The following is a 13,922-nucleotide window of genomic DNA, read 5'->3' as shown; positions in this document are numbered from 1 at the left end:
TTTACTTTGTCAAAGTAAAAAGAGAGCAGTGCCAAGTCACATTTACTAATAATCTGGATTTTATGTTTAATGTCTGTTACTCTCTATTCCTATCTAAGCAAATAAGTAATAGACAAGTCATTAATTTCCCCCAAATTAAAACCAAATCTGTTCAAAATAAAACCACATTAAAGTTGGTTTACTTTTTTCTTTCTTAACTTAGTTCCTTATTTTAAAAACGCTATTTATGTATAAAGCTTCCAAAAGACAAGAATAGTTACCAAATATTAAAAATCTCATGACATTTTTAGAATAGCTACGTTAAGATCATAAATTAAAATTTCTTGAATTTGGCTAAATTTAAGGCAAAAGAAAACACAGCTTTAACACAAGGATGTAAATATAAATACTATTTACAAGGTTGTTACTTATTGAATATTTTGCTTTAACATAAAATTCCTTTCAGGTTATTTTTAAATACAAAATTTGTCCAACAGTAAAAGGCTGTGTTTATATTGGTTAAGGAAATCTCTTCTCCCCAAAATCTCTGAGAGAATAAATGAGATATGTTAGGAGGCAGAAGTTGGTTGATTTAGAATAACATCTCCTGGTTTCCTTCTTCTTTCTCATAATCTCCCATCTCACATTTTTTCCTTACATGGCCATAAGTCCATCCAAGGTAAGAAGAGATAAACACAGAAAAGTTAAACATCTCTCCTGGAGGAGTGAAATATTTCCATTTACCTTTTTGGCTGATGGTACATTAAGCAATGAAAATTTCAATACTAATAAATTTAAAATACTCACATTTTTAAGTAAACCAGGATAGTAATCTGCGGGTGCATACCCAAGACCTTGAGTAAAAAGATCAACTTCTTTTATATCAGATCTGAATGCCGCAAGTATATGAGATAACAGCCCCTAAAAAACATAACAGAGAAAAAGGTCTCAAGAACGAATGTTAGTGCCCATTATGTACAATGCCTAGAATCTGAGTAATATGTAAATGGGGTAGTCTCTATGAAACGAATAATCTTAACTTGTCCAAATACCCAGTTCACTTTGATTCAGTTACATAGAAGAAATAAGTCAGTGATAAACTTAATAAAAATAAGTAAATTTAAACAAACATTAAAGGTAAAAAAGATATATAACAAATGATTAACCATATTAAGAATGTGATCTTTACTGTTTTTAAACTCAATAAAATATTTTTATCAGAGTAGAAATGATAATTTAATACATAATAAGGAATACACCATAAATCACTAAGGAAAGGAAAGGAAAGCTTATGCAATAAATGGTGTTAGGAAAATTAGTTTAAAAAATTAGATTCTTATCTTATGTTTCTTACCAAAATGTACTTGAATTTACTGTAAATTGAAGAGATCATTGTAAAAATAAAATAATAAGAAAGAAGAAAATACAAATACTTTTCACATGTCTGGATGGGGAAGAACTTTGTAAACTAAAAATCAAGGAAGCAAACAAATCATCGTTTGTTCAAAAACAAAAACAATAAAAAAAAACTTGTGTTATTCAGAAAATAATATAAGCAAAAATAGGGAGAATATTTACAACAGATAATACAGACACCTGGAAACAAATTAGTGTGCAAAATATCATATGACAAATACTAAGAGAATAAAAAGGGGTATGAACAGATAATTCATAAAACCAAATACAGATGCCCAAGACATACATGGATAGATGCTCATCCTCATAATCAAAAAGGGTAAATTTAAACATCAACATATCATTTTTCACTCAATGAATTAAAGATTTTTACAGACATGATTACTTAATCTGTAATCTGGGTTCTCTGAAACAGGCACTCTGTGTGAGCTACTGGAAAAATACAAATGGGTGTCCATACATTGGTGCTGTTGTGAACTGCACTAAGGCACCCACAGAGAGTGAGTGAGTGTAACACAGCCTGTAACCCACCCCTACCAAGCTTGACCGCCAGCGCTATGTCTGTCTGGAGGTTTGTAACCTGAAGACACCATACAGAAAACAACTTGAGAATGTACAGTGAAGGTTTTAAAAAGCATTCAGAACTTTGAACAGATCTGGCATACATTTAAGGAAATAACTCAAATATGAAGTTGGGGATTATGGTCCAAGATGTTCACTACAGTGTTATTATTTCTCATAGTGAAAAATGTGTAATATCAGAGAGTGATTAATTTATAATACCCTCCAAACAGTGGTTCATTATAAGCCATTAAAATGCTTGTAAAGAATTTGATGGCATTTTAAATGGTTATATTATAACATTAAATGAAGATGCAAAACTGTATACAAAGAAATGATCTCATCAATATAAAAGTAATTCAAACACGGGAATGAAAAAATAATGAAAGAAAATATCACCGAATGTTAACAGTCTCTGGGATGGTGCTATTATTGGTACATATACTTTTGTTTCTTTCTACTTCAGTACATTTTCCAGTTTTCTATATGTGTATGCACTACTTTTTAATCAGGAAAAAAACCTTTACTTTTTGAAAGTGTTATTTGGAAATACTTTACATTTTAATAACAGATTTATTGAGATATAATCATATACCATAAAATTGATCCTTCTAAAGTGTAAAACCCATTGGTTTTTAGTATACTAAAGGCGAGAGTCATTTTACCTTTTTCTTTTTTAAAGTCTTGCACTGTATTTTGTGAGTACACACTACAAGATAAAATGAATTTGTATAAATGTATGTGAGTTCGTATACAAATACCTAGGGCAGTCAGATCTAGGGAGGAGACCGCATCATCTCGGTCAAGGGTTGGCCCCACTAGACTGGGGCAACAAACACACCAGGAATAACGAGGGCGCACAGCACTAATCCATCATGGCTTCGTGGCATTCATTTAAATTTTATCATAAACTATTTCACATATTCAAAAGATATAAAATAATACGACAAGTTTTGCCCACCATGGAATTTAATGAAGCATTAGAAACACGGAGGAAGACTTCTGCGCCGTCCCTCCTCTTCCTTGCTACAGTTCACAGCGGTCCTTCTTCGGGGGTAAACTCTACCTCTGTCTGGCCTGCACCCCTCCGTGTAGATCACGCTGCCTTCTCCCTGTGAGCTCAGACTTGCCTCATACCCTCAAAACAGAACTCCAGGCAACAATACTAAGCAATATAGGTTGAAACCAGCTGTCCCAACGTGAGATTCTATCTATTGTTCTCAGAGTAGATTTCATAGCAAGTTAACAAAGTAACTTGGAAACACTACTACTCAGTAGAAGATAGTCATGATTTAAAAAAAAAAAAAATCCAGCAACAGGCATGATATGATTTACAAAAATGAAACCACTAGAGAGGGAGAAAAACAGGAAGTTTACAGAGTTAAAGAGAACTTTTTTTTAAATAAGGTACAAGATAATGAAAAAGCTCCTTGTAGAGAGAAGAAAAGTCTGGGTGGAAGCCACCTGCATATATTTGCCCTTTTTCCCTTTCAGGTCAAAGCCGTCCTTTATAAATGCAGAAAGCAAACTGGAGCTAACAAGAGCCCCTGGAGAGTTCATGTCCCAGTTATTTTCAAACACCAAGTGCAATCTGGGGGATCAAGCAGTCACGGCAGAGCCAGGGGAGGTAAGTAACAGCCAGTGTGCGTCCTTTGAGGGGTGGGGTTTACTGGTGGATTCTGCTTAGTTCACCACAGCAAGCAGCACACGCGGTGCCCTCAGCAAGCGGAGAGTGGGACCCGACTGCCTGTGTAGGTGCAATGCAGGTGATCTGGTGAAGGAAGGCCCGGCCACATCCATGCCAGACCAGAAGGGGGAGGGAAGAGGCCTAGGTTCCTTATTTGGAAACTAGGCGACCAACGGCTCAGCCAGGAGCAGTCTGGGTTTTTCACAGAGGTCAGTCTGATGCTAGATGGAGGGAGGGCAGCACTGCAAGTGCTTGACTTTGTCACCAGACTTCTGGTATTCCACCTGACAAACACTTAGAGCTCCGACATGCACATGCCGGGAGCTGTTCTAATGATTTACAAGTAGCAACTCATTTAATCCCCACGGCCTGTGGGGTAAGTTTTATTACTGAATCTGTGTCATAGGTCAGGAAACTGAGATGCACCAAGTAAGTAATATTCCGAAGGCTGGTTACCTGCTCTATGGCCAACCCTTCTAAGGAATCTCCCTGTTATGTGCTCTCCACTGAAGCAGCTGGAATAGTTTAGCAATGCAAATCTGACTGGTATTCAGCTTAAGACCTTCTATGGCTCCCAATAACTCTTAACACGGTGAAGCCCAAACTTCCCCCCAAAGCAATGAAGCTTGGCCCCACCGGCTTTGCAGCCGTGCCTAGGGCTGACTTCCTCTCACTAGCCTGTCTGGGGCTCCCAAGGCTCTCTGACCCCTTTAGTGTGTTCTAGCCCCTCTGCCAAGAAGGCTCTTCTAGCCCATTTACCTGGTTAAGTGTTCGCTTCCTGAGGGAATTCTAACAAGCATGACTGCTAGAGTTTTCTGAGTGCTTAGCATGTGTGAAGCACTGGGCTAAGTTCTGTAAGCATGGCATCTGACTTAAAATCCCATAAATTCAGTTACTGATAAAATTCAATTAAGCAAAGTTTCAATGAAGCCACCTATAAAACTGCTATCATAATTCACATAATTGACTCTTCAAAAATTACAGCCTGAAGTACTGCAGACCCAGTTGGGATGGAAAATATCGCAGTGTATGGACGATAGAAGAGAATCAGCTTTAAGGCAGTCAGTTAAGGGTCAGTTAAAACTGCAGGCCTTAAGAAAAACCATGTAAAGGCTTTCCCCTGCAATCCAGTGCCACCCAGAAGCACTCACGTCCTGGGTGTTGGACCAGTGCATGGAGGCTAGCTTCCCAAAACTGCATGAGTCTCCCTGGTAGTTTGAGTCAATGGAAGTGTAAAAAAAAAAAAAAAAAATCTAGGATATTCAATAGATTCAGAGTGTGTGATTGAGGACTGTTAAAAAAAAAAACAAACTCGAGTAACTGTTAAAATAACCATAAACAGGTCCCTAGAGAGTATTTATGACGCCTGTCTTACACAAGCTGACTCTTAACACTTAAGGTCTTGAAAACATGAAAATAACTTACCTGGCAGACCTGTCCTGGCCTAGATTTCTATATGATATGCTTAAAACTGGTTTTTTAAAACTTAGATGCTATAAAGATTAGTTCACCACCCCACCTCCCACTCTGTTTAAAGAAAGGAAAAAGAAAACCCGCCCTATACCTTAATACTCAGCACTGGCAAGGATGTGGTCAGAGGGGCGCCCATTGCTGCTGGGAGCACAGATTTGTAAAGCCTTTCTGGGAAGTCACTTGATGATATATAACCAAAGCATTAAAGTTCATATCCTTTTACCCAGTAATTTAATTTCCAAGAATATATCCTAAGGAAAGATTTAGGTTCATAGCAGGATTTCTTATAACAGTGAAAAACTAGAAGCAACCAAAGTACCCAGCAGCACTGAACTGGCTGCACTCATCATGGCTTATCCAACAGCATGAATCATATTTAAAAAGATACTTAATGACAGAGGAAAAGACAATGTAACATTAACTAGAAGGTTCATGTGTAAAAATTGAATGTTCAATGAAATATTAACTTTATAAGCAAAAAAATACTGGGAAGAAACATGACAAACAGTTAACATATATTATTTCTAGGAAAATTTCTTCTTTATATTACCTGTATTTCCAAAGTTTCCACAATTACCACATTACCACATCTTACTTTTTAATCATAAAAAATATTTTGTAAAATGAAATTACATGCCTTAACTTATGTCTGTTTTTTTCCCCATAGTTCCCTAATACAAGTTGCTATGGAGGGCCGCAAGAGTTCCATCCCTGGATGAAAATAAGTGTTAAGTCCTACAAACAACATACTAAGGCCTGGCTTTGGTTGTATAACCTCGAAACAGACACCTCAAACTTTAGACCTTCAAGTCTCTCATAAAGTAAACCTAAAAATTGATAAGCACTTCTCATTGCTAAGGACAATTTTTCTTACTGCCACCTAGTGGCAAACAGTCTAAAGACAAAACTGTTAATAAAAGATTTTGTAGGCACTGGCCCTTGGACAAAAATTAATTCCTATTAATAAAATAGAATAATTGATTGTTTCAAAATGCTGACAAAGCAGTCTTAGAGATCTACTCCAACCTCATCATTTTACTGATGGGGAACTTGGCTTCTCAATACAAATCATTATCTACAAAAAGATGTGCATGAAAATGAACAGACTGATTTGAAGGGGATGAAGAAAATGTGCAAATGCATCACCCTGACTTGTGATCTAAAATACTTCCAGGGTGGAAAGTGCAGGAACCAACACAGCTGTGCATAGAACATTTTAAGCCCAATGTTGATTCACGTAGAAGTTTGAAGAACTCTGCTAATGTTTGAAAAGCCATTTAAAAATGCTTATACCATGAAAGTGAACTTTCAAGGAGAAAAGTTTTAAATAAATCAGGGGAAAATCCATTTCCCTTGTTTTCAGGTGTTCTTTTTCATCCTAGCTTCACTGTATCTGCTCCATCTCGTAACAGGCAGCACATTCACAGGCGGGTTAGGAAAGTTGGAGCAGTGAGGCTGTGGTTTGGCGCCCGGTGTGGGTATGGAAGAAGGCCTGTGGTTTTTGCTCAGGCAAAGGGTTAGGAGAGCCAAATTGTGGTCAATATTCTTGAACTGAGACAGAGTACATATTTTGTACTTCTCCAAACAATTTCTTCATCCGATCATTAAAGTCTTTTAGAATTTCCACCACCTTGGTCTCTATCTCTTTCTACATAATATAAATAAAGAAAAGGACCCCTTATTCATATATAAACATATATTGAGTATGATCCATATTCAAGCCACTCTACTGGGGCTATGGGGATGAGGAGCCCCTACAGTCTGACGAAGGGAGACAGGGATGGAAAGAAACATCCATAATATAAGACAGAATGCTATAGTGTAAGTGCTATAGTGGGGGGTGGTTAGACCATCACTGTGGGGACAGAGGAGGTAACGATTAATTCCAACTGCGGGGCTTCACAGTGCTCCCAAGGATGATGACTTCTTTTTTTTTTCTTGGAAAATGAAAATACTACTACTACTATATAAAACTGTGGACAGAGTAAGCAAATACATTTGAAATAGGCTTCAGGAAGCAGACAGTTCTCAACAGATATTAGTTATCTTCATGTTAGAGATGATGCCTTCTGAGATGATTCTGACAGCCAAGGAAGGAGAGGAAGAGGGAGGGGAAAGAGGCAAAGGAAGGAGAGAGAGGAGAAGGTGTGTAATGTTGGCTGGGATGGACAGAGAAAAACGACTAGAGGGATAAGAGAAGGGCAGTGGAAAGGGGGCCACAGTGGTTGGGCAAAGACATGGCAAATGCTCCGGTCACCCCTACTGCTCCAAGCCTTCCCTGGACTCCTAAGTGCAGCCTTCCTCCACAGGGCCTCAGCCCACCTGCTCAAACTTATTTCTCCCAATCTTTCTCTTTGATCCCTGTGATTCGGTAACATCAGACTCTCTGCTGGTCACCAAATCCATCCAGCCCTTTCCCATCGCCATACCATTTCTTTCTCCTGAGAAACCTAACAATCCTCACCCATTGCCAGCTGCCAAAGTTACACCTATCTTTGAAAATCCATCTTTCTCCAAGATTCCTGCTCCAGGAATAGGCTAGATCATATTCTTCTGAAATCTCCATGGTGTCCTGTTTGTATTTCTCTCACAATGCCTCCCAAGTTCTCCCTTGCACTGTAGTTATGAATTTCCTCAGCCTACTCAGTAGCGCACAGGCTCTCTAAGGAAGGAATTGTCTTACTGGTCCTTATGTTCCTTACAGCAACTGTTCACTAGCCCTCCGCATTTCACACACTAGGTGTTCGATAAACACTAGCTGAATCAAACTCAGTAGAATGGACTGCTCATTTATAGTCACTGAACAGTAAAATTACTGCAGGCTTCCTTTGTGGCCTCATTACAGCACAAAATGACAGTTTCCTTTTCACAACTTACTTTCCTGAGTTTCAGTCCACAGAATACTAGAAAAAACATGACATTGCTAAGTACTTCTACTTCAAAAAGGTTTACTTAATTTGGTGACACTGACTGGAATCCAGCACACTGGTGTGGATGTAATTTCTTCGAATAATACTCTGCTTTGGTGCTCCTTAGCCTGTGGCAAACTATGAGCACGTCACAGCATGAGAGCACCCAGAGGGACAAGGGAAGCGGTAGCAAGGACCATCTTTGCTGAAAGGTGCCCTGGAAAATGACAAAATAGTCTCCGCTATTCTTAAACAAAAATTATAACGCATATTTACACACTGAAAAACATTTTTTCCTGCAAACCTAAGTAAGAAAACAAAGCTTTTGCTAGTTCAATCGAATTTATTCAATTATTTTTGGCCCCAAAATTTGATCCCCAAGGTACAGCACAACACGGTTGTTCTTCCCTTTTCTCAAGCCCTCACAGAAGCACCTGGTATATTCAGCCCTCGGCCAGCAGAAGCGCTGCCATTCTGAAGGCCTGGCAAGCTCTCTTACTGTATAAAATACCTGCACGCAAACACCGAATTAGTCACTTCCTTTTTTATGTTCCCATGATATTTTATGTAAACATCTAGTAAAACATTTATATTATTACCCTGAATTGTCTGTTTACTTGAGCAATATTAAAATTTCCAAATTAATTAAATCACTGGCAAGTGATTCGTATTTTCCTAAATTAGATACCATAGAGAAAATTGTCTAACTTTCTTAATAACACAACTTTAAATTATGATTTCCCACTGGCAACAAAGACAATCTAGAAACCAGACCACGTATAAGCATCAACTAAATACATTACTTCACTGAAAAAAACGACAAGTTGCCCTCTACAGAGTGCTAGGATTGGACCAGAAATGCTCTGTGCATAGCACTATACGACAAAGCGACAAAGAAGATAAGCGTTACAAAACTTAAAAAAACCCACATATTAAAGACCTGCATAAATGGAAAAATACACTATGGACGTAGCAACAAAAATTCAATGTCATAAAGATGTCAATTTTCTGTCACAGAGACTCAAGGTAGTACCACCACCAACACTAAATATGTTTTTTTGGTGGAACCTCAGAAGCTTTTCTAAAACTTACACAGGAAAGCAAGGGGCCGAGCACAACACACGCTAAGAGAAAGAAGGAAATTATGGGAGTAAACATACAGCGTGAATCCCTGTCTGTGAAGCTCAAAACCAGTCACACCAAACAAGACGTTGATCAGGGATACATACACAAGGGGCAGAATTACATAGTCCTCAAATGCCTTCTGGATAAAGGTTCCAGGAGACAAAGTGGAATAAATCAAATTAAAGATTTCACACCATCACAGTAGTTACTCTGTTCCTGTCAGTCTGAAGCACTCGTAATTCTGAGATTTCTCAGGAAGGAAATATCATTACTGTGATGTAGTTTTACTTCTAATTCTTCTAAAACATGAAATCTTTAATACCTGAAATTATAAGGAAGACTGCTTTCATATTATGAAACAGAATGCATACCCATTGCTGGTGACAAACCTATAAAATAAACAAGACAAAAATTGCTTGAAAAGTTATTTCGAACTCTGTGAGTTAAAATTTTTTTCAGCTTCCATATACTTGTTATTTCTATAAATTCAGAATTAAAAGATAGTTCAACATGTAACTGACACAACTGATACTAGAATAATCTACGATTCAAATCGAGAACAAATGAGTCCTAAATTAAAGGTATGGCTTTATTTCTAATGCACTTTTTCTAAAAATCAGACATGTCTAAAGTAGTTTAAAATCATTTTGAGTTAAAAAAAAAACCCTCATTATTTTCATTACAAACATTGGTGATAATGTGTCTTTTAACAAAGTAATTATGAATGGTTAGAATTTTTAAGGAATAAAAACAGGCTAAGCTTAGGATTTGTACATTATTTCCTTCAAACACAAAATGGCACTCTGAATAAATTAATGTAAACAATGCCACAGAAAACAAACAGCGCCCAGTTCCTAACTTGGAATCCAACAACCTGTTTCCAACAGTTAACGGTCTTGCTTATTAGTCGCATTAGGGCATCATAGGTTCAAACTAATAAATCTGCAATTACAAGAGTTCCTTTTATTTCGATCCAATATTTACACCGTTAAACGACTTCCAATTTTACAGAGTCTATATATATATATATATATATATATATATATATATATATATATATCTTCTTAACCATAAGTGGACAAGGTTTAATTCAGCGAAAATTTACTACCAAAGGAAAACTAACCATATAAAATATGCGTTGAGAAACACTTTTCCCCATTACATGGCTGGGAAGCAAAATTCAGTAAGTAGTCAGTCATTGATTATTTTGCCTCTTTCATAAACCGCACTCTGAGATGGGTAAATTTCAAATATGATTTCAAATCAGGGACAAGGGTAGAGTATATAAAAGGTTTTCTCCCCTCTCAGAAAACCTGAAAGCCCACCATTTAAAAAAAATGGATTTATTACTCTGCACTCTTTTAAGTAAAGGTTAATCCTGAAAAACTATGTGTTGATCAATATCCTTCATGGGGCTGCTGAAAGACCCTTAAGATGAGCAGGTTTTCTCAATTTTGGCATTATTGACATTTTTAGGCCTGATAATCTTTGCTGTGGGGGGAGGAGAGCGTGGGGTGGGGGGTGGGTCTGTCCTGGGCATTTCTGGCCTCTATCTAATAGACGCCAAGAGCAACTTCCTTTCCAGCTGTGATAACCAAAACTGTCTCCAGACTTTGCCAAATCCCCTCATGGGCAAAACAGTCCTGGCTAAGAAACTCTGGTTACACACAAACAGCTGGCCCTCCATATCCATGGGCGCTGCGTCTGCAGATTCAACCAAGTGTGGACCAAAAACAGTCACGAAAAAAAGTTCCAGAAAGTTTCAAAAAGCAGAAGTTGAATCTGTGGTGTACAGGCAGCTAATTACATAGTATTTACATTGTATTAGGTATTATAAGCAATCTAGAGGTGATTTAAAGCATACAGGAGGATATGTGTATATTATATGCAAATAATACACCCTTTTCACATAAAGAACTTGCATATTTGAGGGTTTTGGGTATCCTGGGAGTGAGAGGGTGGGGGTGGGGTGTGTGGTGTTGGGGGTCCTGGAAGCAATTCCCCCAGGATAGTGAGGGATGACTGCCTGCTTTTTAAAATCGGTTTGAATTATAGTTTTTGAATATTCCTTTGTCTCTGGTATAAAGATGAATACTGGCAATATAAAGGAGACTTTGTGACTGATTCAGAAATAACTCCAGGAGTTAGTATTGTGTGAAGAAAGTAAGCTGCAGAAAAATACATCCAGTATATTCCATTTATGTGAAAAGAAACAGAAAACAAATCAATGCATTTTCATCTATAAATGTAAAGATGACTAGAATGATCTACAGTCAATTGACATGAGAGATTACTTCTGTGGAGGGATATAAGGTTGGGGAAGGCTACTATGTTTGTATTATATGATTTTCTTATGAGACTATATTAACGAATTATTTGTGTAATTTAAGAAATAAGGGAAAGGAAAAAAAAAAAAAGGCCATGGGACGGTAAAGTGAAACAGATGGTGATTTATTTGAGTCCTAGCTACATGATCTTGGGGTAATTAGGTTAGGTCTCCTCGGTTCCTTCTTCTATAAAATGTAGGTTATAAACTGACTTCATAGATTTGTTATAAAATTAAGTGAGGTAACTTCTTGAGCAGTAGCTAGTGTGGTGTGTCAGCTCGCAGTGCATCCTTGATCATCAGTAGCTGCTCTATCTTAAGTCTCCGTCTGGGTGAGAATGGAACATAATCTGACAGCCAAACAAGCCCTGTTCCTGGGTTCCAAGTACCTTTAATCTTCTCTCTTCATTTTCATGGTCAAGGTCTGCCTCCCCTCTGGCTCATCATAAATGCATGGTCTCACACGTATTTACCTAGCAGCATGGGCATCATCTCCAGGTGTGCCACACCCAAGTCAGAAATGTATGAAGAGACCCAGGGTGAGCTATACGTGAACACTGGGCTGCCCACCTCAGTGTCTCTCTTGGTGTCATGTACAGATACCTCAATCTGAATCATCTTGGTTCTTACTACCATGCAGACAGTCCACTGAATCAAAACCTCAGGCGGTGGGCCTAGAATCTGCTTTTCCAGCAGGACCACCACCCTCCTCACTGCACTGTGACCCTGACCCCTAACCACAGCCTGAACACTATGTCCCTAAACACTCCAAATATTTATCTCCTACGCACTGGGGAGAAAATCTAGAGAACAGAGAGAATCCCAGGGCACCCTACCACCTCCCTACCTTTGCTGGAGCTATTGTTTCAAAATCTACAACAGCAGTAGTCCAGACAAGCCTTGACCGTCCTGTGTAACAAGATCACTTGAGAAGCTGAATTAGAATACTTTCAGAGTGGAAACAGCCCAGGACTGGGAGTCAGACACACTTAGGTTCAACCAGCAGTTCTGCTGCTCAGTGGAAGAAATCACTTATTGTCACAAAACTTCAGTTTCCAAATTATCTTTGAAATGGAGAAAATAATACCAATCAAGGTTAGAAGGACTGAAAGAAACCACGTATGTAAATTACCTGGCTAGAGATCTGGCTCATAGTAAACAAATGTTAATTCTCATGGTTCAGTGCCAGTCTGACCCAATTCCTCTGAGACAGGCCAATTGTGTAGAAGTTACTCTTGTTAAGAGAGGGAGAGGTCTTTGATGCATTCTGTTTGCCTACAAATCACCCACTAACAAGTGTTTGTACCAAACTTAAACATTTTCAATTCCCCCAAATTAGAGACATGGTCTCCACCTTCTCTCCCTAAGGTCCCTCTTCCAGGGCTCCTAGGAAGGCAGGTGTTGCGTCATTGTGGTCACAGCTTCCGGATGCATGCAAGGTGCTATTTTTCATGCAGTCCTCTCCATAAGAAACTCCCCTTGGCTCTTGCCCCTGCCTCTTACCATGAGACCATACTCAAGCCTACCCACCCCTTCCTCATGCTATCTTTGCTTCTGGGCAGAGGACATCATCAGGAGGAACCCCAGGTCCCAGACCCTCACAGCTCAGTATCATGTGGGTCAGGGGTTCCTGCGAAGGCAGAAATTCCTACCCGCTGAAAAGCAAAACATGATTTTTCTTTGTACTTACTATTCCTGTCCATATTTTTGAATCTTCATTGTCAATAAACCTTATATCCCTAAAATTATTGTTACCTGGCAGTTGAAACAATTAAGTATTTGGGTCTGCTTTCTCTATAGACGGTCTTGTTTGTTTCCTACCAATTTCTACTCCCTGCAGTTGCCCATGCTCTCATTTTTTTAAAGTCCACCTCACATTCCCAAACTAATACTCCTTCCCTGCATGACCTGTGGGCATGATCTTGACTTTTGTTTTAAAGCCTAATCTACCTTAATTCCTTTCTCATTTCACTCTGGATACTCAAAATCATGGTATAATATAATTTTTAAAAATAATATGACACATAAAAAGGTTATGAATGTTTAAAATCAGATTCAAAAAGAGAATTTCTTTTAATTTAAAACTCAGTGTATGTAATATTTTCATGAAGGTATACTGTGCTTTCTGCTAGGCTATTATTTAAATCCTTTGAACATCAATTAAATGTACCAATTGCTCTCACTTAAAATATAGTAAAAGGTATTCTTACTCCTTTTGCACTTTTATATCCATAGCCAAAACAAATTACTGTAGACAGATTTCTGTACCTTTTCCTTCAAAATCCTGCTTTCAATGTTTTTTTTTCTTTTTAAATTTTGTATGTCCCATTGCAGTTTAAATGAAATGGTCTACAATAAAAACTTAACTGGCCTGGTATTTTTAGAGCCTTTTTTTTTTTTTTTTTTTACTATGAAATAAACACTCAGAAGTCTGGAGAAATGCAGT

The 13,922-nt window shown here is 38.0% G+C and overlaps 1 protein-coding gene across 8 annotated transcripts in view; it reads right to left on the bottom strand.

The window, feature by feature from the left end:
- The window catches only part of FANCC (FA complementation group C), a 182,714-nt gene that overhangs the window by 59,573 nt on the left and 109,219 nt on the right, over positions 1-13,922 (bottom strand). For all 8 annotated transcript variants that reach the window (XM_032477467.1, XM_032477466.1, XM_032477469.1 and 5 more), the window contains one exon: positions 787-900. In XM_032477467.1, the coding sequence (XP_032333358.1) occupies positions 787-900 (114 nt within the window). The remainder of the gene's footprint in view (positions 1-786; positions 901-13,922) is intronic.

This window comes from Camelus ferus, chromosome 4, assembly GCF_009834535.1.
Source record: "Camelus ferus isolate YT-003-E chromosome 4, BCGSAC_Cfer_1.0, whole genome shotgun sequence".
Classification (NCBI taxonomy): domain Eukaryota; kingdom Metazoa; phylum Chordata; class Mammalia; order Artiodactyla; family Camelidae; genus Camelus; species Camelus ferus.
The sequence above is the reverse complement of the archived record's forward strand: the minus strand, read 5'-3'. Positions and strand labels throughout refer to the sequence as shown.